The 24,510-nt window shown below is 43.1% G+C and overlaps 4 protein-coding genes across 6 annotated transcripts in view; 1 reads left to right on the top strand and 3 right to left on the bottom strand.

Moving 5' to 3' along the window:
• USP13 (ubiquitin specific peptidase 13) overlaps positions 1-2,384 on the bottom strand; it is a 49,985-nt gene extending 47,601 nt beyond the window's left edge. The window contains exon 1 of the mRNA XM_009089417.4: positions 2,184-2,384. Coding sequence (XP_009087665.3) covers positions 2,184-2,336 — 153 coding nt within the window. The 5' untranslated portion in view covers positions 2,337-2,384. The remainder of the gene's footprint in view (positions 1-2,183) is intronic.
• A 2,172-nt stretch (positions 2,385-4,556) lies between these two features.
• On the bottom strand, positions 4,557-8,877 carry NDUFB5 (NADH:ubiquinone oxidoreductase subunit B5). The gene is made up of 6 exons (XM_009089052.4): positions 8,736-8,877; positions 8,186-8,274; positions 7,215-7,281; positions 6,449-6,510; positions 5,348-5,454; positions 4,557-4,792 (listed from the first exon to the last, which is right to left on the bottom strand). Exons 1-6 carry the CDS (start codon positions 8,866-8,868, stop codon positions 4,672-4,674), a joined length of 579 nt encoding a protein of 192 aa, XP_009087300.3. The 5' UTR covers positions 8,869-8,877; the 3' UTR covers positions 4,557-4,671.
• Positions 8,858-13,123, top strand: MRPL47 (mitochondrial ribosomal protein L47). Of its 3 annotated transcripts, none has more exons than XM_050977856.1 (7): positions 8,858-9,066; positions 9,887-10,032; positions 10,602-10,662; positions 11,305-11,401; positions 11,904-12,034; positions 12,320-12,415; positions 12,842-13,123. In XM_050977856.1, exons 1-7 carry the CDS (start codon positions 8,858-8,860, stop codon positions 12,957-12,959), a joined length of 858 nt encoding a protein of 285 aa, XP_050833813.1. In that variant the 3' UTR covers positions 12,960-13,123. The 3 variants fall into 3 exon arrangements, with proteins under 3 accessions (XP_050833813.1, XP_009087299.2, XP_050833812.1); XM_009089051.4 differs by lacking the exon at positions 8,858-9,066 and adding an exon at positions 9,073-9,230; XM_050977855.1 differs by lacking the exon at positions 8,858-9,066 and adding an exon at positions 9,130-9,362.
• Positions 13,124-14,266: 1,143 nt separating this feature from the next.
• ACTL6A (actin like 6A) lies at positions 14,267-23,771 on the bottom strand. The gene is made up of 14 exons (XM_009089050.4): positions 23,628-23,771; positions 22,773-22,849; positions 22,403-22,577; positions 21,934-22,034; positions 20,590-20,687; positions 19,816-19,910; positions 19,486-19,592; positions 19,311-19,400; positions 19,063-19,124; positions 18,624-18,738; positions 18,207-18,287; positions 17,219-17,314; positions 16,131-16,217; positions 14,267-15,551 (listed from the first exon to the last, which is right to left on the bottom strand). Exons 1-14 carry the CDS (start codon positions 23,650-23,652, stop codon positions 15,471-15,473), a joined length of 1,290 nt encoding a protein of 429 aa, XP_009087298.1. The 5' UTR covers positions 23,653-23,771; the 3' UTR covers positions 14,267-15,470.
• Positions 23,772-24,510: the final 739 nt, after the last annotated feature.

Raw genomic sequence — 24,510 nt, 5'->3', positions numbered from 1 at the left:
AAACCAAGAGTGGGTTTTTTTTAAATTCTTGAACATTGTAACAGGGCCAATGGTGTCATACGTTAAGAGGCAGGTATCTCAAGAGGAAGAGGCTCACTTAGGTAATACATGGATGACCTAATAAAGTAAGTCACAAAATCAACCTACTACAAAGCATAAACATCTCTCTTCAGCCAAGAAACACCTGTGTGCATCCTTTCACTTTCCTTCTGAATGAAATACTGCAAGAACACAGCTCTGCTATTTTCAATTTATAAATTACAGTGTTTTACCCTAGAAAGCACACATTACATATGCCCCTTAGAATCTCAATCCTACAAACCATATCCAAGTATCTATTAGATTATATGGGAAGTTAAAATAAAATCTGAGGCAAATCTTTCACTCAGCTAAGCAGAGGAGTGGTATGGGCTGAAAGGCTGTGGGAAACAACAGAAACTGAGACAGCTTTTATGCTCACTGCTACTGCATAAGTTCAGCCAAGCCTTTTGCCCAGTGAATGCCCATAACACAAATTTTACATTGGAGGGCAACATTTTCCTAAATCTGAAATCTCTTCCTGATTATGTCAAAAGTATGACATTTTTTTGGTTTGAAAAAAAAATCATACATGCTGCTTTCCACTCCTTTTGCTACTTTTATCCATAGTTTCTGTTAAGTTTGGATCAAATGTTTTAGGTTTTGTTCAAACATATTGTTTAGCTAAACACATCTTTTGCTGTGTTCAGTTGAGGCTTGTTGCAGGGGGTGTGATTGATTGTTTTTTACTCTGTAGCAGTATTTTACATCCCTCCTACTCATTAACAGAAATTTTTATAAACCATAATATCGAAGAAGCCTGAAAGTGTTACTAAAAGCATCAGCCATGTGTTCACCCAAGCAGAAATCTGAAGGAAAGAATGTGGTGTATTGATTTTCCCCCGCCAAAACCTCCTTAAGTATATAATGCAATTATCACCTCTGCGGTGGAGTCCGATTTGGCAGTTCTAATCAGCCCAGCTCCCAGTACAGTCAGGGCTGCTGGGTGACACTTGAGATCTGAAGAGTGTGGGTAAAAATAACCTCTGTTCAACAAGACATGACGAACACCAGACAGCTGAGTCACCTTTAAAATCAAGTCTGATTTTCTGTATTAAAAGGAATTATCGAAGAGAGGGGGAATTATCAAATAGAAGGGGATAAAGGATTCCAAAAATGTGTCTGAAATGTATCTTTTAATGAATATTCTGTAATATAATGAACTTCTTTCTGATTGCTGCCACTGACATTAATGTCAACATATAGTGCTCAATCACCTTTGGGAAACCTCAGTTTCCTGTGGAGAAGCAACTTTTAATAAAATTTTCAACCTCTTTTGATGAAGTCTAATTTCTAAGCACCTGTTTCTTACGAAGCACTGCCCATTTATGAATGCTTCCAGTATCAGCAGTGAAGTTAAAAACTGAGTCAGGCCCCAGATCTGCCATGGAGCACAGGCAATCTGTGGAGCTGGTAGGTGTTTTGTAAGACACCACAGAAATAACACCAGAGAAAGTTTACAGCACATGAAACATTCATCTAACAGCAAACGAACCAAGCTGGTGGAGAAATACTACAATTCCATTGAAGTTCAGTGATGTAACTGAAACCCTTGGGGAGAAAGTGTTTCAGGGAAACTTTCACTCTGATTTTCAGGATGAGCCTCTAGCTTCGAAGCTTTCTTTGAAGATCTTGAATAGAACGAGTACGGAGGCAGTAGGAAAGCAAAATAATTGACATCTGCTCGCTGAAATATATCAACGAGAAGGCCATTACTCTCCTCTTTGAACTACCCCGATGTGAGAGCAAAAGCAGGGCTCCGGGCGGAGCAGACAGACCCCGACAAGCAGAACAAGCAGGGAAGCTTCCCCAAAACCACAAAATCCCCGTGTCCAAGCAACCACTTCAGAGCGCCTCGAAGGAGGAAAACAAACAAACAAACGCAGGAAGGACGAGCCGGCGGCGATGTGCGGGAGCGCCGCGACCCCGGGCCGGGCAGCAGCGGCAGGGCGAGGGGCCGCGGCAGGTGGAGGAAGGGGTCGGGGCGGCTCAAGCCTGAGGGGAGGCAGCGGCCCGGGGAGAGGGCGAGGGGCTGCGGCGGGGAGGGGAAGGGGCCGCGGCGGGCGGGGGCGCGGAGGCAGCCGGGGGTGGATCGCTGCACTCACGGGCGAGTCGTAGGAGAAGGCACATTCCGTCTTGAAGACCCGGTCCCCTGACTTGGGCACCCGGATCGTGGGCATGTAGGGGACGAGCAGCTCGCCCAGGTCCCCGGCGGCCATCTGCGCATCGCCGCCGCGGAAGAGCGCGGCCCGCTGCATCCTCCTTCCCTCCCTTCCCTTCCCTCCCGGCTGCCCTCCCGCCCTCGCTCCCGGCCGCCCGCCCTCCCTGCCGAGCCGCTCTGCGCGGGCGATGGAAGCGGCGGGCAGCCGGGCCCGGGGCAGGGCGGCGGCGGGAGCCGGGCCCGAGGGAGGGCAGGGGGAGGGAAGATGCTATTTTTAATCCAATGGCAGCGGCAGCGGCACCAGCTGCGGCGGCGGCACTCGGGGGTCCCGGCGGGGGCGGGCGAGGGGCAGGGCAGCGGGGCGGGATTGCCGCCGGGGCCCCGCGTCTCACCCGAAAACCTTCGCTCCCGGCGGGCCGGCACGGAGCCTTGGCTCCTGGGCTCACCGGGTAGCCCGGGGCAGGTTTCCCTCTGACCGGTAATGCTCTTTTATACGCTCTGTTATTTATTTTTAAGCTTTTAAGACTACATAAATGTGTGTGTGTATGTATGTGTGTATATGTATATATACATATATATGTGTATATGTAAGTATGTATATATGTAAGTGTGTGTATGTGTGTGTATATATATATATATATATATATATATATATATATGTTTGTATAAAATACACGCAGTAAAAAATCTCTTCTGTTTTCATTCTCAGTCCCTCATTGAGGCACAGGTGTCCCACATGGCTCTGGCAGGTCCCTCCTGGCCTGTGCGGACAAGTGGGATGTCCCCACCTTCCAGAAGAGCAGGTCGGTGTGGGGGGATACAGGGCGGGAATGCCCAGTCTGGGATGCCCCAGAAGCCTGTGGGAGTGCCAACCCCCAACTTCATGGCTTCAGGGGCAGTACCTTTACCTTAAAATGCCCTTTTTTGGCCTTTGCTGTGTTTCTCTCTGCTCTTCACTTTGAAAGAACGTCAGAGAAGGGAGAAATAAGAGTGACCTTTGTAGGGAAAAAATATTGCTACTGTTTTCAAGCAGTAGCTAATAACTACTACATACATCAGGCAGCAACAGCATTAAAGAAATGACCAGTCCATGTAAAATGAAGATGCTTACAGGAGCTGTATTGCCTTCCACCCATGATCCACAACATATCCAAGGACTCATTGATCACTTCCTAGGAGGTGATGTGACCTTTGCTAGAACCACCTTTTACCTCAAAATTAAAATTTTCAAAAGGTGGTTCTAGGAAAATCTCAAAAACAGAATTGAAAAATGTTTGTACCCAGCTATGAGCAGGCTGTGAGGGTGAGCAGGGTAGCACAGTGTTCTCAGCAATTTTTACTACTGAAAAATCAAGTGTTGGGAACAACGTGAAACACAGAGGGCAGAATGTCACGTCCATGGAGTGGTTTTAGACTTACTGAAAAACAGACATTACATCAGACTTGCAAGCATCATTGGATGCTGGATAAAAAACACTAATGCAGGGTCAGACAGGTTTATTTTACCTGAGGAGACTATGTGCTTTTTAATGGCTTCTCTTATTAATAACTCAGCATTTATAAACAATGAGAGCCATGAGACATATGAGCCATCTAACCTGAAAGTCTGATTCTATCAAAAAGGACAAGCAAAGCACTGATAGAAAATCAATGTCTTTCTAATGTTTGGCAGTGCCAGGAAACAGCAAACAAGGCAGTTTTTGCTTAAAATAGTCCTTGCAGTGTTGCCTAATGTAAAAAAAATAGAGTTCTAAGTTTCAAATCACTAGATTATATGGGTTTAGTTTGGGCTTATTTCCTTTAAAAAGTGAGGATTTTGAATATGGACAGATAATTTAGAGTCACAAACTGTTAGAGGCACTTTCCATCACTCTTGAGAAATTTAAAACTGAGTACCATGGCCTGTAGACCCTGAGGAAACACATCCCTCTAGTGGCAAAAACCTGCCAGGTGATGAGAGAAACTCTTCGTATTCCCTAAGGAGTTGCCAGAAGTGGTGTGGAAGAACAGCTGCACATTTCTGAAAATGCACGGCAGCTATGTGTCAAGGTACTTTTCCTACTTAGTTCATCTCCCACCAATTACCTGACACAAAGCACTGAGAAAGAAAAGTCCCTTAGCTCCTTTTATCTTTCACTTAAAACTATAAACACTAGAAATCACAAAATGAAAACTAGTATTACCAACTTGTTTCATGTACATATGTTCTGAAGGAAAGAACGATTGATGGCAATTGACATACAGAATTTTCACTGATTAACAGCTTTAATAGCTGTATGAGCTTAACTGCCACACAGTTTCTTCCAAGATACTGGAATCAACATAAACACCATTTATTCATTTCCATTAGCAAACAGCAGGATGTCTGTTCCACAGCACAGTCACAATTTGTCAGTATGCACTGAAGACCTTGCACACTGCCCTAAAATTGTTTAATTGTCAGGTGTGGCTTTCATAGAATTGTCAACAAGATTTTTGTCAGGTGTTTCATAATGGTACCAAGGCCCATCTCCCCGATGTCTCATCAGTCTGCGTGCCTCCAACTCCAGCAGCCTAAAAAAAACGCAAGAGACACCCTTAGCGTGAAGTTTGTTGGTGTTGAGCATGACTGACAAAGCAAGGATTTTAGCATCAATGGTTTATAAATACTGCTGAAGCATAGGTAGGACCAAAATATGAAGGGTTCAGCTAAGACATGAGCTATTAAATCTTTTCATTTTGGATTTTTTTTTTTTCCCTCAGCAAGTCATTCCACAAAGGAGTAATAAAAATACTGGCAGATTTGTCACAGGTTCTTCTCTAAACTGTGAGCATTAGCAGGGGCAAAAAGAGCTCCATTTGCTGATTCAGGAAGATAGAGCTGCACCTTTATAAATACTAAGTGCTTTGAAGACCCCCCTGCCCTTGGATTGTTCTGGTAACCTGAATCCTGAGAGGGCAGCGATAACAGATCCTGTGACTCCCACTCTGGCAGCAGCCAGGGCAGGCAGCACTCAGGGGACACATGAAAGCACTTTATGTCAGCATCCAGCTCAGTATGTCATGCAAAATCAAAGAGTCAACTCCAATATGGATCAGGATTTTAACCCCCCCCACTACAGCGCATACCTCAGTTCAGATTTCCTCACTTCCACATCAAGCAGGGCCATGTCCTTCTCATAGTTCTTCTCAGGGGCGTCAAGTACATAACGAGCTATCCAGCGGGTTATGGGGTGCTGGAAAACATAACAGCAGAGATTGTCTGTGCAATTTCCAAACAGAAATGTCACCTTGTATATCCACAGTCTGAAAAGATGGCATGGACACCACGAGTGCTGCCACTCAAATCATAACAGTAAAGTTACAAACATGCACAACTACTTGTGAGATCAGAACCCTAAAAAGTCATATTTCTTTTGCAATCCTTAATGCCAAGATAACCTGCACATGACTGTTCAGCAAAAATAAAATTTAACAGAAGATATAATTTATTTTCTTTCTGTTAAAGTTTCTCCAGCTGCCACAGTAATCACAGAAGTGGACTCCAAATCTTACTGTAATCAGCAACATTTCAAAATTCTGCTTCCACATAGAGGGCATTTCACTAGAAACAGAAATCTAAATGAGTTGAAACAGTCACAATAATATTGCTGAATTCAATTACTTCCTATCAGAAACAAAACTGTGCTTCCAGCAAGAAGCTAGGGACTAATTTTAAGAAAATACAATTAAATTGAAACAACACTACCTTGAGTTTGTGACTATAAAAATCTTGAACTCTAGATCCAAAAGTGTGTGTGATATGGGACTTTAAAACAATACTGGCAAAAGAAAGAAAGAAAGAAATACCAGAAAAGAAAGAAATGTCACTTTAAACTCCAGTTTCTTAAGAACATTGTAGAAAAAAAAAAATAAAGACAAAACCTGCATGGTATGAATGCAGAGGATTTTTCTTACTATTTAGGAATATTATAGAAAAATTCTTGGCATACAGCTTCAGCAGTTTACTGCATACAGAGCATTTGCACCTGTTTGTATCATTAAACAGACTTCCTACAGCCTTTTACATGTTCCATAAAGCCACAAAAAAGTTAGCCAAAATCAGAACTGCACTATTTGAATTTTACTACACTGACAGACATCATCATACTCCATTTATTTTGCTCCCAAAAGTATCATAAAGAGAAAGGCCTTCCATAACATGCCCACCCTTTTACATGTCACACTCACTTTGTAGTATTCCCAGTGCTCTGGAACATAACCTTCAGGAATCTCTGCAAGTTCAGCTTCACCTGACAAGGAAAGGAGGGGAAGAATATTTAACTCTGTGATTATTTTCCAAAGCTACCTTATATTCTGCCTTTCAGATAAGGAAAAGATCATTATTCCACATAAAGAGTACTAAATCCCTCAGTGTGAGCTCTACTCAGAAAAACTGAGTAGAGTTTTTTGCAGATACCTCACACTGCAAATACCTATTCACAGATTTTAAGTGACACACCAAAAGGGTAAAATTAGCAGCTATACAGAAGAAACAACTTGGATCAAGTCCACAGAAGTACCCTTTAAAGTACAGGAGATGAAAGCATGGACTTTTCATGATTTCTCTATTAAATTAATTACATAACATTACAGCAGTAGATTTAACACATTCTGCTGTATTGCCAAGCAGAATTTTGGCACCTTTGCTAGATAAAAAAGCCAGAGTTGCAATCCTGTTAAAGAAAGTTTCTAAACTTCACTGAAGTTTGAAAGACTGTCAGAAGAGAGAATGTTTTGGGGTTTTTTAATGAGAAAAACTTTTTTTAAAAAAGCAACAACTAAAGCAAATATAGTGGGAATGTTTTCTATGTACTTATATAATATCACTGTACTTGTTAGGCCTAGTCCATTGTCTTCCAAAGAGAGAGCCCTAAGAGAGTCCTTTTTCTCTATCCAGCATGCTTAATTCCCATTTAATAACTCTGTACTTTGCTTAGCCTGACAGAGTACTCACCAATGAAGATGTTGATGTATGTTAAGAGCACAGCCACTGGTATTCCCGTCAGGAATAAATAGAATCTCTGTAGAGGGGATAAAAACAGTCAGTGTGGGAAACTCAGAACCCTGACAAAATTTAGATGAGATCTGAAAATCTCTGAAAGTAGTAGAACAGCCAATAACTCTGAGATTTGCACTTCTAGGCTGGAAAGGGATGTTGTGTGTAAACACTGCTGATTGCAATGAGTTCATTAATGAACCAGAAGACACAGAAGTGATGCTGTGTCAGCCCTGAGCCCATTGTGGTCAGTTCCCATCTCCCAGCGAGGTCAGTCTGAGCAGCAGCAAGCAGCAACACCTCCCTGAAATGTCTCAGCATCTTGGCATGGCTGGCTCCAGCTGCAATCAGCACTGACAGCAAGGCAAGAATCCAACACCAGTGCAACCACTGTGGGCTCTGTAGCTGGGGAAGGCAGAGAAATGAGCCCTGCTCACATAAAGGGAGCTGCATCAAATCAGCCCTTGCTGCTTATAAAAGGATTTATCCAAAACCTGACTTTGGAGGGGTGAAACTCAGGTCAGGCTTCCTAAATCTCACCTCTGTTGTTAGTGGTGCAGATAAGTGATGGCAAACCCTGCAGCAGAGTAACTGATATGTTCCAAAAAGCAGGATGGAGCAGAAAGCATTTGTGGGTCATGCACATATGAACAAAGACATGTAATTTAAGAATGCTACTATAGCAGTAATGTAAGTACCTATCACAACCTTTGCTATACAGCCAGCCTTTGAACTTCATCTGACCCTGATTTTACAGCATATAACCAAAAAATTCCTAAAGAGGACCTGAAATTCTTGTTTGTGGAAATAGTGCCAGCCACCTTTTAGATGCCATCACATAAACAACACAAGAACTTGCATTTTAGACACTTACACCATTTCCAAGTGATGTGCTACACTGAATGCAATACATTTGATTTTTAACTCACCAACAAGTTCAGAAATCGAGAATCATAAAAACTTGTTGCCTTGATGATAAACATTCTCTTCCCATGGTCACCACTGTGCCGTACAGGAACTGAAAATTGAACAGGAATATTATGGTTTTGTACTCCATTGGTGCTTATGCCAGGCACAAGGTCAAACATACGTGGGGAAAGAAAAAAGGAAAAGAAGGGTGTACAACAGCAGCTGAGTGTTCTGCAGCTCGCCTGAAGTAATTTCGTATTTTGTTAACATAAACCTATTTTTCTTCTAACTATAGGGAGAGGTCTATGCCCACCTGTAAACACCGACAGTGAATCAGTGAATGTCACCATACAGGGCCGAGTAAATGGACAATTACAATGCCAGGAGGGTCGGCCTCCCGCCCATTCCCATCCATTTTTTACCCAAACCCGGTAGTTTTCCATAGGAACGGGGACACAACGGGGACCTACTCAGCCCCCGGCCCTCCCGCGGCCTCCGGGAGGGCACCTCTGCCGCGTTCCGCAAGGTCACCCGGCCCCCGCCGCCCCCGCTCCCCCGCCGTGGCCGTACCGAGGGTACCGGGGAGGCGGGGGGCGATCCCGGTGATCCCGGTGATCCCGGCGGTCCCGGCGGTCCCGGCGCTGCCCGCCCGGCGCACCGCCCAGGCCGCGGCCGCCCGCAGCACCCGGCTCATGGCCGCCATGGCTGGGACTGGCACGGGGCGGGGCCGGCGGCGCCGCTTCCCGCCGCGGGGTGAAGCCGGCGGCCGCCATCATGGGAAAGGGCAAAGCCTTCCAAGTGCCCCCGGCGCAGAGGGAGGGCATGGAGGTGAAGCCGCGCAGCGCCATGTTGGAAAAGGGCAGAGCCTTCCCTGTGCTCCATGTACCGCGGGAAAGCGCGGGTGAGGCCGGGCAGGCGCCATCTTGGGAAAGGGCAGCCCCCGCCCCGCGCCCCCGGCGCCGTGGGAGTACGCGGGGCGATGGCGGCGGCCGCGGCCATGGCCGCCCTGGGTCGGAGCCTCACGGCCGCGCTCCGCCTGCCCCGGGCTCGGCCGGGACTCCCCGGGTACGCACCGCGCCGGGCGGACTCGGGCTCAGGCATGGAGGGGCGGGCGCGGTTCTCGAGAGGAAGGAGAGCCTATGGCGGGAGGCGGGTGTCCGTGTGTCCCGGCTCCGCCAGCCTGAGGGCTGCAGCGCGGTGCGTGTAAGGGCAGCACCACGCGGCTCCCTGGGCCTGCAGAATCCTGCAGGCATTGTGCTGCTGCGTTCTGTGCTTTGCCGGGTGTCCGCAGCTTTTGCATGAAGGCCGCGGGGGAGGGCGTGGATTCTCCCCCTCTGGAGCCACTCCAAAGCCACCCGGACGCGTCCCTGTGTCACCTTCTCCAGGTGGCCCTGCTGTGGCAGGGGTGTTGGACTGGATGCATGATCTCCAGAGGTTCTTTCCAATGCTAAAAGTTCCGTGCTTCCATGATGTACTCTTGTACAGCGTAGCTCAAATTTATTCCTTAATTTTTAATTGCTTATTATTTTTAAGTCTAGAAAATTAATAATTAGATGACATGAGGGAGAGAAGAAAACGCCAAGATGGCATTTTTGTGACTAACCAAACCCCTGTTTTTTCCCCACTGTAGGACCTGTGCCTTTGTGAATGAAACAAACATTCTCATTTAGCAGAATATTATTTTTCCTATCATACATAGCTTTCCTTCTAAATTTATGCAGGATGGCACTGAATCTGTACCACAAGAACCTACCAAAAATTGAGACCCTCCATCAGGTGAAGTTCCTGCACACAACTGTGTCTCGGAGAGGTCTGGAGGAGTTTTTTGATGATCCAGCAAACTGGGGGGAAAAAAGTGTAAAGTCTGGTGAGTTATATTTAGCATTTCTGATAGCGATCTTTGAGCTGAAATCTGACCTGTTTTTTTTTTTTTTTTCATTGTAATATAGGGAGCATTCATAGCTACATAAAACTTATTTATCTATGTATATGTACATACATCCACTTGTGCATCTTGATGCCTGTTAATTTTTGCTGTGTGTATTCAGTGTTTATGAAAGCAAATGGCAGTTTTGCAGCAAAATGTTTTGCTGTAAATCCTCTGCCTTGCTCTGAAGTGAGAGTGTATCACAGAAGAGATGTGCTTTGATGAAATGTAAGTACTATGGAAGAAAACTAGTTCAGTGTAAAGGTTCGTCTGACAGCTTTCTCTATTCCCAGCCTTTTACAAGCACAAATAAACACTACATATAATTGCCTTTTTGAATTGTATTTTAAATGCAAAGCTGAACATCCTCAAGGATGGCTGTCCAAGCAGTATTTTAAAAGTGGTCTTTATACTGTGCTGTCAGCTAAGCCTAATAGAAGCACTTTTTATTTTCCAGAATAAGAGAACTTTGTTTCATTAAATTAATGATGGGTTTTTATCTCTTACAGGGGATTCATGGAATATAAAGCAGCTAAGGGGCAAGAGTAGTGAAGACTTGCACAAGCTTTGGTAAGTAAGTTTTAGTGAAGAAGCTTCTCTTCCTAAAGAGCAGCTCTGCACTTTCCAACAAAATGTGTCTGGTGAACTCATGGTCCAGTAGCTTTAGTCTGGCACAGAGCTCTGCAGGCTCCAGCCAGCTTTGGGCTTGGGGCGGTCCTGGCCCTGCTCAGAGCACAGAAGCTGCACTGCAGGTGGCTGTTGGACAGCTGTGTCTAGTTCAGAGGGCTCAGGTTTGGTACAAACCCTCTGGGGTTGTTTGAGTGGGACCCACTTGGTTGTCAGTGCCTTCTGGTGAGGTGGGCACTTCATTCCGTCAGGGTGCTCAGGCCTGCATTCTGATTTTGGAAGTTTCTGAAGCTGGATTAAGTTCAGACTGAACTTAATCATTACTGTGACCAGCTTTTTCCTTGCTTTGTCTTTTCCTGTGTACATGTGAGAAGAATCTGGCTCTGTCCAGGTAGTAGGAAACAACTTAGTGTTAAACTCTTCCCTCTAAGCCCTCTTTATTCCAGTCTAAGTAAACTTGTCTCCCTCATTCTCGTCTTTTGTTTCACTATATGAGGCCAGCAGGATTTGGAATTACAGACAGTAAGTGAGTAACTGCTTAGCTATCCCAAAGTCATTTTTGAATTACTGTGCTTTCTGCCCCAGGTATGTCCTGCTGAAAGAAAAGAATATGCTCCTAACTTTAGAGCAAGAATCCAAACGACAGCGCAAGGCTATGCCAAGTCCAGAACGCTTAGAAAAGGTACCTTTCTCATGCTACATAAAAACTCTAACTCTTAAGTAAAATTGCTGAAAGATCAAGTGTTTGTAAACTTGTTAAAGACATTCTTTTAAAAATTATTTCCCTGATTTTAGTGTATGCACTAACTGCTCAAGTCATAATTTGGTCAAGGCAGCTTTCTCGTTGTCCAGTGGGCATTGATGGGGCTGTGACCAGACTCCAGTGAATACTAAAATAACCAACAGCTGCTACAAACCATAAGCAAATCTTCTGTTGCCTTCTCCTGCTTCCTTCTGACCCCTGCCTCAGAGCTTCCTACACTTCTGCATCAGCATTGGATCTGGCTTTATGCATTATCCTCATTCCTTACTGTTCTAGTACACAGGCCCTGTTGAGAGAGATCTCATGATCAAACTCCAGCATGTTTTACCTTTGTTTTCCCTTTAAATTTTGTCTTTGAGATCTTTTAAATTTTCAGCATTGTTTTTTGTTGGTGCATCCTGAAACTTTTTACCATTTCCAGGTAGAAACATCTATGAAAAATATAGACTTGGTTGTCAGAGAAAGAGAAATTGCTTTGAGGCTTTTACAAACGGGCCATGAAAAGCCAGTCCCTGGCGAGTGGAGACACGACTTCCTGGGACGCACCTTCTGGTATGGAAACCCCTTTTTTAATCTGTGAATTTTTCTTGGGGTGTGTCTCTCTCTCTCTCCCAGAAAATCCTTATCTAATCAAGGAAGGATGCATAGACTGTACAGAACACAGGGGACATAGTTACAAACCAAACCAGCAAGAGCTGGAAAAAAAATACCCGCATACAAATTCTGCCATCTCCCAGATCACTTTATCACTGTACTTGAAACCAAGAGAAACTGGTAAAATCCTAGAATTAAGACAATGTATATATTCTGTAATCATTTTTATCTTGTCTCCAACAGGTACAGTTACAAGGAATGGCCAATACCATGGCACTTGAACAAAAAGCACAAAAAGAAGAGATTCTATTACTTACCTCATGTGAATCACTTCATCAGGTAAAAAGATTGTTTTGACATTGAAAGTTGTCTTCTGATCTGTTTGTGTCCTTATTCCACTTTAAAAGGAAAAAATAGCTGTAATCTTTCAGATTTCAGCTACTAGACTGAAAATTAGGCTTTTTAAAATTACAGCTTGCTCTGTTTCTTTTTTTTCTGTTCCCACCTTAGTTACTAAGGTACATGGTTATGCAGTGGCACTGTAAAAGTAACTTAAGTGCAGAATATCAAAAATCCTCCCAGAGGCTGAACTTCTGTAGAATTCAGAAGCAGAGTAAAAATATTACTTTGCAGGCTTTTTTACTTATCAGAAGCAAATGAATACTGAAGTTGTTAATCACTGAGAGCCTCTGTCTGACTGGGGGGAGCTCATTAAAGCGGTCTCAAGCTGGCTGGAAATGAACCACACCAACTTCTCTGTTTCAGACTCAGACTTGAAAAAACCTTACGGAAAAGGGCAAGGCAGCAAAGCCTGGAGAGGACAAGGCGGAAGGTCTTGGAAAGGAAGTTCCCTGATGTTGCTGTGAAAGCCCAGAGCCAGTAGCAGGCTGGAAGAACACTGCAAGCAACTGGTTGAGTGTCTGTGGAACATGAATCATGTTCTGGATCCACAAACAACTCCACTGAGCATTCCAGAGAGTCTCCATCTTTTTCTGTTTTTAATACCACATTTGACTTTAATTAAACTTGTGATCTGGAATTAAAAAGCAGCTTTGGTGCCTAACTCAAATCATCTGAACTCTCACGTTTTCCGGAACAAATGTGTTAGCAGTTGTTACAAGAGTGAGAGATACATTAGGGACAGTGAAGAGCAGCCATGGAGTGCCAGCTGACAGTAACAAGTGTAGGGGTAATATTTACCTGGTTTAGTTTAACAAATGTGCATTAAAACCAGACAGAAACATGAAAGCATCTGAAGCTCACATATGAGGCTTTTCCCTGATCATATTTTTCCTGCTAGTTTCATATTTTGCCTGAGTTACAGGTAAGCTATGCAAAGTGTATTTGCTCTCTGCTTAGATGCACTGGTAAATGGGCTCTTTGGTCTGCTATGAGGAATTTTTTCCATGGCTTTAAGTCTGGCTTCTTAGAAAGTATGAAATACTCAGCATGGGAACTTCTAATACAGTTGTTCTACCTTGATTTCTGTGACAAATCAAACACTTGTACAATGCTTTTTTGCACAGTGCAAAATGTTTGAAAGAAGACTGCAATAGTCTTCTATGAAATGGAAGTAGGTACTGTTGTTGCTCTCAGTTGATGGAAACACTTTCACCTTTCACTTCAGGAAAGCTTTTAACTCCACATGTGGTCATCTAGAAATCTAGATAAAGTCACAAATACCAGTCTTTCAGGAAGCAAATGTGCTCAGCAGTATAATCTGTTCAAACACTGCAAGGGAACCAGTACTGTTTCCTGTGTGTATCTATCCACAGCATTTGGACCTTCACTTACTCTTCTGCCTCACACAAAATTCCCACTGTTTAAACTCAGCTCCAGCAGTGTTTTGCTGTCCCTGTGCTGCTGGAATATTAGCAGATGTTACTACTGTACTGCAATTCTTTTATGAGAAATAGAAGATAAAAGCCGATTTGGCATAATGAAATCTTAAGCATGCCACAGAAGAAAAGCTTAAAAACACCACCCACTGCAGTGCACTGAGGTAGCAGTTCAGTTTTGTTCCATGTTCCACCTGAATGGAAACTGGACTGAGCCTTTTTCTTCCACAATGACAAGAGCTGGTGACTTTGCTGTTTGCCTCATTTTGCAAGAAAAATATGGTTTGAAAATCTGATCAAGCAACTTTGTCTAAAGAGCAACTCAAGATTCTCATGATAAGACAAAAGCAGATTGGTTTGATAAATTACTTTATTATTTGGAGGTAATGTGAAACTTTTCAAATAGAGGCCTCATAATTATTTACCCACAAGATCTTTTAGGATACAAAAATGTAGCAGTACTGTTCATTTTTTTTTTAGATCAGGTAAATGCTATTTGGTTTTCCACAGCTTTTGAGATAAGGAGCAAAACTTCATTGTGTCCCCAAACAGATCATCACACCATTGTAAATTAAGCTTAAAAGCAACACTGAGCTGTGTCTTGACAGCCAATTCCTGCTGAAAAAGTCATCCCCATTTCTGTGACCCTGAGTGCACCTTCCCCCTACAAACACAGGCACTTACAGACCCTGCTGGGAGGCACAGGGGGAGCCACACCAGCCATGAGCACACAGCACTTGGGGCTCCCTGCAGCACAGTCAAGCCACACAGTGAAAGCTTCTGACTCTGCTCCCAGTCTTGGAGAGGCAATTCTTTGTCTCAATTTCCCTGTCTCCAACAGGCTTTGCTTCTCACCAACATCACAAAGGCATTAAATACATTCTTAGACATCAGGTGGAAAGCATTGCTTGCTTACTGAAATGAAACTGCTCCATAATAAAAAAATTAACAAACCAGTGCTTAATATAACATTCACTCCATGGAATGTAACACTTCTGCGATACAGTAAAAGTTTACACTAAAATAGATTGCTGAATACAAACTTTCAACTTTTAAAACAGCAGAGTAACTTTCTCTGCAAGTACTCACAAGCTTGCTCAAATATAAAAGACCAAATTTTATTTTTTAAGAGAAAAATAAGAGCAATTTAAGGCCAAAGTACCAGCAAGGAAGACTAGTATGTGAAAATAGACAAGAAATTAGACAAGAAATAATTAATAAATAAGCACAGGCATTTGCAAGGTTATGCCTCTATCTATTAGCTAACCTGTAAAGCTGTTCCCAGGAAAAGATACTAAAGAAAATAGACATTTATACAAAATTATAAAATGTTTGTTACAGGAATTATTGCTTTACAAGGGACGTAAACATCCTTTTTCTATTATAGTACCAATTAGGTCTCTGAAAATTTCTAACTTTGTTAAAATGGAACTTGAATTTTGCGAAAAACCCAATATAAACTTCCTACAAAAAGGAGTCCATCCCATTCCTGAGTATGCTAAAGCTATAAAACAGAAGGAGCACCGAGCAGGCAGCAGTTTTCACAGTAAAGAGGTCTAAGGACATTTTCTTTCTACACACTGTTTCCCTCCTTCTTCATATTCTTGTTTAGAAATCCACATCTGCTGGAAAGTACCCTACAAAAATAAAGAAACAAAAGCAACACACAATGACAAAATATCAGAACACAAATGATGGTTAATTGAAACACGATTAGCTTTTCCTAAGAGGGAAAACAAGCAAGTCCTTACAGTAAACGAAGTATTAGGACTTGACCTGCTTAACTGTCTCTTCCTTGAGTTTTATTGCTAAGGGATTGAACTCAAGACAGGAAGTGCAGCACCAAATGCTGATTCCAGTCTCCCTTTCCCATGATGATAAATTAACCCCCAAAAAGCATTTCAGTGCTCAATAACTTGTAGAATTAACCTCAGGAATGATGTGGAAACAGGTTTGCTACTTTCACGGTCTACTAGATACAGTCTAGAGAAAGTGCATGTATTTCAAGGTTTTTACCTTGCCATTAAAAATGGAAGAACATGGCAGGATATGTTGTCACTCACACCTCTTTTTAAAACAGATTCTCTTCCCCTTAGCATGAGGATAGCCAAGATTATGATTACGTAGCACAGACTGCAATGCACACTTCTGGGCAATCAGATGTCTGGGTGGCAGTGCTGTTCAGCACAGCAACACAGTAACACAGGTTTACTAACCAAAGAAGCCAAAATGGAGCCCCCAATCCACGAGCTGAACCTCCGCTCCACAGTGGTGTTGTTAGCTATCAACTTCAGGCGCATGCTCTGCACAGAAAAGGAGCAAATGTCACACAAATGTAAGCTGGTGACCTTTAGGGACAAGCAGGACAAGGAACCTGGTGTCTATACCAATATGCAGCTGAAAAAGATCCATTTTAGAACATCTGCAATGCTGCTCATCTGCCCTGCATTTACAATTCAAAACAACCACAGAAACAGGAAATACAGTTCTAACCTTGTCTCCCAACAGCAAATGGTTAAGGCAAGGAATGGGGCAGGTAGAAAGTAATAATATCACAGTGTATAGTATCATCTCCAACACTGCACTGGGATTAAAATTACTTATATTGCTAGACTTAAGTAATCTAGTCTTATTTGGATCCATTCATTCCTTTTGCTTTCAAAATGCCTTACAGCAATAAAATCTTTGAATTTCAATGGGCTCCTCCTCAGCTATTATAAGCAGTGAATACATTTCTCAGTTTCTTCTAACATTCATCATTACAGAGTTGTCCCAAGCAGAACATTTTTGCATGAATAGTAAAATTCAAGAAATACCATTATCTGTATCTACTCTCAGATGCAAGGTATCAATACTTCCTTCAACATCAAGTGATTAAAAAATACATAAGTATGTTACTCAGACAAAACCCAGTGATGTAGGTTGCCTGCAGAATCAAGGAAAAAACAATTGCCACAACAAAGTGACCTCAGGCAGAATAACTGGATGTGCCTCAAGTTAGTCAGCAACAGTTCGAGACCATCCAGAGAAATACTGGTTGTTGCTTGGGGACAATTACAGTTAGGATCACAATCTGAAAGCAAGAGTGGAGCAGTAAAATATTCAAGGAATATTGGAGTTTATTCTGTATGAAACTCTTCAAGAATTCTCTCTTTTCTTTAGAGAGGAAGGTTTCTTAACCCTGCAGAAATCTATTCAGCTGTCAGGTTCCTAAAAATATCAAAGCCACAATATTCTTGTACTTATATGGCAGAAAAGTAAAATGTTGAAGTACTCAATGCAGTAATGGAAAGAGTTGTTTTACCGGTGGGGTTTTCTGAGACAGCTCCCTGTTCAATCTGTCTGTGAAACTCTGTATTAGAGTGTTTCCTCCTGCTACAATCACACTGCCATAGAGACCCTAAAAAGAGAAAAAAAGCAAACCTAGAGCTTTACCTTGGAAATCATTCTGAAAACAGCTTTTTCTCAAGAGAGAAGGGTGGCACAAGTATGTATAGTCAACAACAACAATGCAACAGTATTACCTCTCCCAATTCAATTTATTATTTAATGACTTAAAAATATTGCAAGGCAGCTTAATAACAAAAGGAAGGCAGAAGCCATATGTTCTACATGATTTCACTGAACAATTTCTACTATGGAGAACACTCAACCTACAGATCTCCCATGTATCCAAATTGCTGAGTTTTTTACAGCAAAATGCAACCTCAAAAGAAAATCCCACAGCCCTGCAGTTTTCTATCTCACTACTGCTGCAGTTGGTGAACACACACCATGGCCCAACTCACTAAGCCCTCCTCACACACTGGTTAACAGAAAAAAAATCATTGAAAGAACTCTCATGCCATCTGTATCAAACTGACACCTGAGAAAGACAGTGCATTAATTTTAAAATTAATGTTTTCCTTTAAAACTTCTCTTTATAAATTCCATGTATGTTCTAAACATAACGATGCCTAAAAATCTGAAGATAACACTCCAAGTTAGAAACGTAAATGCTTATCTGAAGCCAGTCCAATCCAAATTATGCAGTGCCAGCCACAAAATCTGTGCATCAGATTTTTAAATATGGGTAGAAACAGTAAGTAAAAGGTCCTGATTTAGCATTTTGTAAGAGAAAACACTAATGGTACATATCCCTATATAGCAATACATCATACTTACAGAATTATTCTAACATATTTACCATTATCCTAGGAAATCTCTTCAATGTTACTGTTCTAGTCCTAAAAACATGTATTGGCACAGAAATATCTATTCCTTAAAAAACTGCCTGGCTGAGTAGCACTTACCGGCCTGATATCTATATCACACATTCCAACGCTTGTTGTGACAACGTGGCTCACACCCAGCATCGTGTTACCAGATAAACCCTGCAGGGAAAATTAGCAATCTACACATCATTGCTTCAAGAGAGCAAGGCATAGAAAAACCCTGAACGAGCTGAATTTTACAAGTGTTACCTGGAGAGGGAGCTAAGCATTTTGTTAGGGAAGGAACAAAAATATTCCTATTTTTCCAGTCAGCTCATCACCACCCAATTTGAACATTTCATCCTTTCTTTCCTCAGCCATAATTCAAGACAGGCAAGTTCTACCCACAGTGCAAATACATCCAAATCACAAGATTAAAAATGTTATACAAAATAAAGCCATGTGATAGCCTAGTCATGCAGAGCCTTCCAATCACAGCTATCACAGTGGTTTTACCTTTACATTGGAAGGGTCAAACAATCCCTCGGGAATTTTCAGACGCTCAGCACCGAAGTCACAGTTGTAGCCATTGGGAAACTCGTAATGAACTGTTGGCATCTGTGCTGCCACCCTGGAGCATCAGACAGAAAGGAACACATTCAAGTGCTCTCTAAACAGGATGTCAAATTATCTAAGCAGTGTTATAAACCACAGTTCGAATGGGAATACTGTGATTCATAAGACTTACGCTTCCAAAAATATTTATTAGGATCTCATCTTGGAATATTCAACAAAAAACTATCACCTGGATATATGCAGTACTCCTACTTTCATGAATCATCCGTTTTTAGATAAAACCTTCTTCCATAACAAAGCCAGCCAACAGCAATGAACAGGCTGAGCACCACACACACAACTGCTAACTGATTTTACAAGAAAGAAGAAAGTAACATACTGTTCATCATAGGTTGAATCTGATACTTGGAGGACAGAAGCCTGGAAGTCCTGAATGACACACTGTGGAGTTAAAAATAATATGAATTTATATGAATTTTAATCTTCAGTTTTATAAAATTTATAGAATTGGTACTAACTTTTTAAAGATTTTTCTCATTCTTCAAGAGAAAATGCTGATATACTACCAAAAAATGTTATTTATGGAACACTCAGGGGAGGTGAGAGCAGGAGGAATGACCTACTTACATTGCACATGTAGTTGTGCCAAGACCTGGTGACCTGGGGCAACTTCTCTTTTCTCTTCCAATTTGCTGGTGACCCCTCACGAACTGCCTCCTGAGATTGTAGGGTACAAAGTCAGCAGGCAAACATTTAAGCCTCTCTCCAAGACATCACTTACAAAATAAAGTTATTTTCCCACCTTTGAAGCAATCATATATGGAGGAATTATCTCTACATTCATTTCCTGAAACAACTCCCGGCACTGCATAGTGATAAAGTCTCCTGCAAGTGGTGATTTTACAATACCTAGAAGGCAAAGAGGGGATCCAAAATAAAAACCAAAACAACTAACCTGGAAAGAATCCAAATCATGAACAGGCTCTCCCAACTATTTGTCAGTGAACACTATTAGGGCTTTTTTTTCCTTTTTAAGGGGGCACAGAGATGTAAAAGCAGCAACAAAACTGTGCAAGCAGAAATCACTCTAATCACTTGATACTGCAGTGCTGTTATCCATGAAAGTTTATACCTTGCTGAAGTACATATCCATCATGCACTGGAATAGCAGTGGTGTGTGTTGCTCCACTATCCAAGATGAGACCTGTAGATCTCCCGTTAGCAAAACTAGTCAAAGTGATTAAGGAAAACATTGTCATTTTCACTTTAGAAAAAAAATGCTGCCATACAATTAAATCATAACTAGGAATGAGGACTCCAACAAGTTATTCCTTGCCTCTACAAAGGGATTTGTCATTTTCCAGTGTGTAACATCTTTCTGTGAAGTGCACAATCTCATAGAGAGAGCAGCATTTAACTTCCATCTGTGAACTAACTCAGGCTTTGGAGGCACAAGAGTGAGACTTCATGCCACTACTATGCAGCAAGCTCACATCAATTAGTTTAGACTCAAAGCTGGAAACATATTATTAGTTAAAATAATTACAAATATTCTTCTTAAGGCTATGAAAATGACAAGCTCTAATTACTGTATTTAGTAATGTGGACACCATCTTTTCAGGTCTGTAATATTCTTATCCATAGTATACAATGGAAAAAAAACATAATAAAAAAAAAGACTTTGACCCCAAGGACAGAGTCAGACTCGGAGAACTTCAAAAATGAGCTCTAATGCCTTAAAGTTCAGAAGATGCATTTGTTTGCTTCTTCCCAGGATGTTTATGGAAAAAATCAATTTTAAGACAGTTACGCAGGCTGTTATACTTGGAATTGCCTGGAAAATGTATACCATAATTTCCTGGGGGGAGGAAAATAAAACCATGCAGTGAAACATTTCAAAGGATACGCTGTCAGAACAGCAGTTTTACACAAGAAAAAGGCCGGGATGTTGTAGTGTTCAAACATCAATTCCGTCAGTTTCTCACGCTTTGCCCTGGTATTCCACTAAAAAATAATAAACCCAAACCACAAGGAAGTGACCAAAAGGAAGCTGTGTTTGCACACTAATAGATTGCTAACACAATAAAGAAGTTATTAGAAAAACTGCAGCCACAGTTTCCAATCATACCAAAATTCTACATAAATACATTTCTAGTAATTTACTTCTTTAGAATGTTTTTCATTCCATTTATACTACAATACATCAATGTTCAACTATCACACAAAAGTGCTACACACCTTTCATGTTACAATACTTTTCTTTACACTTCTGCAGCTCTTTCACTGTTGGGTTCCCAAAGAACTCTCTAAAGCAAGCACCCTGCCTTTTACAAGGGGGAAGATACAAGAAGGAACTTGCCCAGTGGGAAGAAAAATAAATCCAGACTTTCCAGTTCCCAAAGTTCCTTTCTAGAGTTCTACCGTAGTTGTGATTAAGCCAGGATATATCTGAAATATTCAGCACGTTATTGAAAATGTGAAGTTTTATCCAAGCCAATACAAGAAAGTAAGATGAGGTTTTTCAAGAAGAATTTCAATGGGAATGTCTCTATTCAGACACCCACTGAGCCATCAAACAGCCACTGCAAATTCATACACACTCCACAAGCTGTGATTCAACACAAGGGAACAATGAAATTCAAGAAAATCCTTTTCATAAGTTTTTTTTAAAGAAAGGCATCACTGGTGTATGGCATGTTTATCTTTTCTACTCTAAGATCTGCCTTCAAATGCTGAGCATTTTAAAATTACAGAAACCTTGTCCAAATTTTCCCAGAAATTTGTATTCATCCACTTCAGCTGCCTTACAGGACAACTTACAGAAACAAAGACAGAAAAATTAAAACTTCTCCATTACAAATATTATTCTGTGTCACTTAATATTACTTGTAAAGCTGAATGAAGCAAGATTTTTTTATGGCATTTTATTAAGTGTGACTTAATATATAAGACATCCAAACATATTTTTTCTTTTTGTTCTAGGCAGTAAAAATTCTTTTTTTAACTTTTGGCTTCTTTTCAGTAAGTGAAAAACAATAGCATATTGTAAATACTTTCTAATACAACTCAAACTTAACTATTTCAAATTGAGGGTTTTTTAGACATTTTCCAGAAGCTGTCCAAGTATTTTAAAATTGTCATTTCTGTAGCTAAGTTTTAGCACTTGTCACCATTGTCAGACTTATCCAGTACTAATATTTGTAGAGTTAGCAAAAAGATTTATCAAAATGCACAAAATGCTTTTACTCACTGGTGCTTCAGACATAAGGACAGGATGCAAACTTGCTTCAGATTTAATATGCATCTTATAAGTGTGATCCAAAATTGCCTGGAAACTATCCCAGTCTTCAACTATAACAACATTGAGACAAACAGGTTAGTTACTTCTAGGTTTTGTTTCATTTCATAAACACATAAAGGCTTTCCAATTTAGTTTTTTGCATAGAGCTCTTCAGTCAAAAGCTGTCCCCAGCAGACACACACCTCCTCTAACAGATCTGCAGAATTCTCTTCCTCCACAACCACCATTACTTCAACAATTATGATGAAAGCCCACTAGTACTGAAAACCAACCACATCTCCATGCAGTTTGTAAACCAGGAATCTGTTCTTACAGCCTCTGTTGCTGTATATAACATCTGCCAACACGGCCATAACTTCCTGCAGCCTGGCAATGCTATTTTTTCAAAATCAGGTAGAAAAAGACAAGAGCACCATACTCATTCCATTTTTTAAAGGTGAAATGGCTTCCATATTCTCCCTTGGAACTCTCAGGGCATTAGTGTCTATGTAGTAAGTTGGGCCCCCTTGTTTGCCTTTGTCACCATCTATCTCCATCAGAGTGCTGCCATTGTCCCTTTCTAGCACCACACCAATGGCTGTTGGAAAATCCACCTGCAAGGCAAGAGGCAAGCAGCACATAAGGATTAGTAATGTTCTGCAAGCTGGTGTTTTTCTCATAAATTCAGAAGTTTCTTTAAACAATAGAGTCAGAACAAACCCCAATGTATTTGGAAGGGTTGTAACTCGCAAAGAAGACCTAAGGCATAAATTCATGTTGAATTTCCATCGAAGCACAGATTCTCTCACCTTTGGGCAGTCCTCGCCTGCATAGCCTGCTCTCACTGTGTACGAGCCAATGTCAAAAACCAGAGCCCCAACTTCATCTGAAAAGATGGTTAATAAAGAATGGTTATTATGCTCTTCTGCAACCCTGACCTTTCCCTGCCTGCTTTAATGGGAAAGCAAGACAAGTAAATCAAGAGATCTTTTACAAAGTAAGGACAAACTTCTCTATTCAGAACTCTCCCTACCAGAGCTATTGGAAAATTGCAGAGAGGCTTTAACCGGGGTATTGCAGTCCCTCCGTTTGGCGTAAGGAAGAGAATTTTAGTAGAAGAGGGAAAACGCAGTAGCAGCTAAGCGGATCGCAAGATAAAACTTCCAAGAAGTTCTAATTTAACAGTCACACGAAGCCAGGCGAGCCCAGAGCCCCCGCGGGTGATGAGGATGAGGAAGGTGGGACTGAAAACATCAACTGTGTGAGAGAAGGGGTCAGAGTGCCCATCCCTACGGGCCCGATCCTTGCTGATCTATGCACATCCTAAAGGAAACCTGTCGCAAACGATCGGGTGTCACAGGGGGTGTGCACAGGGGCTCGGGGGAACCACACCCGGCTCCCAAAGTGCGGGGACCTTCTCCGGACCTTGGTACGGCGGATCCTGCCCAAGGCCGCGGTGCGAGCGGTCCCCGGCGGAGGCACCTCGGGGCCGCCAAGGACATAAACAACACAAACAAGGCCCGCCGCCTCCTCCTCCTCCTCACGCGTGGGACACGGAGGGGCCGCGGCAGCGCCGGGCCGGGCTGAGGGAGGCGGGAAGCGCCCGCCGGGGCCGCACGCGCCGCCTCGCGGGGCGGGGGAGGGGAGGGCGGCGCCGGACTCACCTCCCCCGTACACGCCGCCGCTCATGGCTGCCGCTGGGCCCGGCCCCGCCGTCCGCCGTGCCCGCGCCGCGCCGCCCGGCCCCGCTCCCCGCCTGCCCCGGTGTCCGCGGGCCCCGCGCTCCCCGCCCGCTCCTCTCGCCGCCGACCCAGCAACAAAAGCGCCCCGGCCACGCTCCCCGCCCGCGGCGCGGCCCGACCCGCAGCTCCGTCGCCCGCCCGCCAATGGCAGCGCCGCGCGGGCAGAACTGGCCAATCCCGGCCGGCGGGAGGCGGGGCATTGCCGCGGACAGCCAATCCAGAAGGCGGACGCGGAGGGCGGGCAGGCGAGGGAGTGCAGGGCGGGGGGGCGGTGTGAGGGGAGCGGCGGCGGGAGGGGACGGGGAGAGCCAGAGGAGGCGGGGGGGGTGAGAGGAGCGGGGCAGGTGAGCTGTGGACCGTGAGAGGAATCACAGAGTGGTTCAGGCGGGAAAGGACCACAGTGGATCCTCTGGTCGCACTTCCCAGCGCCAGCAGGGTCGTCCCAGAGCACGTGGCACAGGATTGCGTCCAGAGGGTTCTGGGGTATCTCCAGTAAGGGCGACTCCCCATCTTCTATGGGCAGTCCCTTCTAGTGAGCGGTCCTTGCACAGGAAAGTTCTCTCTCATGTTCAGGTGGAACTTCCTGTTCAGTTTCTGCCCATTGTCTCTTGTTCTGTTGCTCAGCACCACCTGATCCATCCTCTGACGCCTCTCTGCCCACATTGTTGAGGTCACCTCTTCCGAGGTTGAAGAGGCTCTGCTCTCTCAGCTTCTCCTCATGAAACACTCCAGTCCCTTCATCATCCTCCGCTAAGCGGCTCCAGGAGCTCCCTGTCCTCTTGTATTGAGGAGCCCAGTATTGGGT

The sequence above is a fragment of the Serinus canaria genome, chromosome 9 (assembly GCF_022539315.1).
Source record: "Serinus canaria isolate serCan28SL12 chromosome 9, serCan2020, whole genome shotgun sequence".
Lineage (NCBI taxonomy): Eukaryota > Metazoa > Chordata > Aves > Passeriformes > Fringillidae > Serinus > Serinus canaria.
Note: the sequence above shows the minus strand (reverse complement) of the source record. Positions and strands in the feature narration are given on the sequence as shown.

What these genes read in the sequence shown, in the direction of transcription:
- NDUFB5 (XM_009089052.4), bottom strand. Translation starts at nt 8,868, where the DNA reads ATGGCGGCCATGAGCCGGGTGCTGCGGGCGGCCGCGGCCTGGGCGGTG. An exon ending in ATACATCAACATCTTCATTG is followed by an intron (nt 6,511 to 7,214) that starts GTGAGTACTCTG and finishes TTTCCTTGTCAG; the next exon opens with GTGAAGCTGAACTTGCAGAG. An exon ending in GTGAGGAAATCTGAACTGAG is followed by an intron (nt 4,793 to 5,347) that starts GTATGCGCTGTA and finishes CGTTTTTTTTAG; the next exon opens with GCTGCTGGAGTTGGAGGCAC.
- MRPL47 (XM_050977855.1), top strand. Translation starts at nt 9,145, where the DNA reads ATGGCGGCGGCCGCGGCCATGGCCGCCCTGGGTCGGAGCCTCACGGCC. An exon ending in GAAGACTTGCACAAGCTTTG is followed by an intron (nt 10,663 to 11,304) that starts GTAAGTAAGTTT and finishes TTTCTGCCCCAG; the next exon opens with GTATGTCCTGCTGAAAGAAA. An exon ending in TTCCTGGGACGCACCTTCTG is followed by an intron (nt 12,035 to 12,319) that starts GTATGGAAACCC and finishes TGTCTCCAACAG; the next exon opens with GTACAGTTACAAGGAATGGC.
- ACTL6A (XM_009089050.4), bottom strand. Translation starts at nt 23,652, where the DNA reads ATGAGCGGCGGCGTGTACGGGGGAG. An exon ending in TGGATATGTACTTCAGCAAG is followed by an intron (nt 19,593 to 19,815) that starts GTATAAACTTTC and finishes TTTGCCTTCTAG; the next exon opens with GTATTGTAAAATCACCACTT. An exon ending in GATTCAACCTATGATGAACA is followed by an intron (nt 18,739 to 19,062) that starts GTATGTTACTTT and finishes CTGATGCTCCAG; the next exon opens with GGTGGCAGCACAGATGCCAA.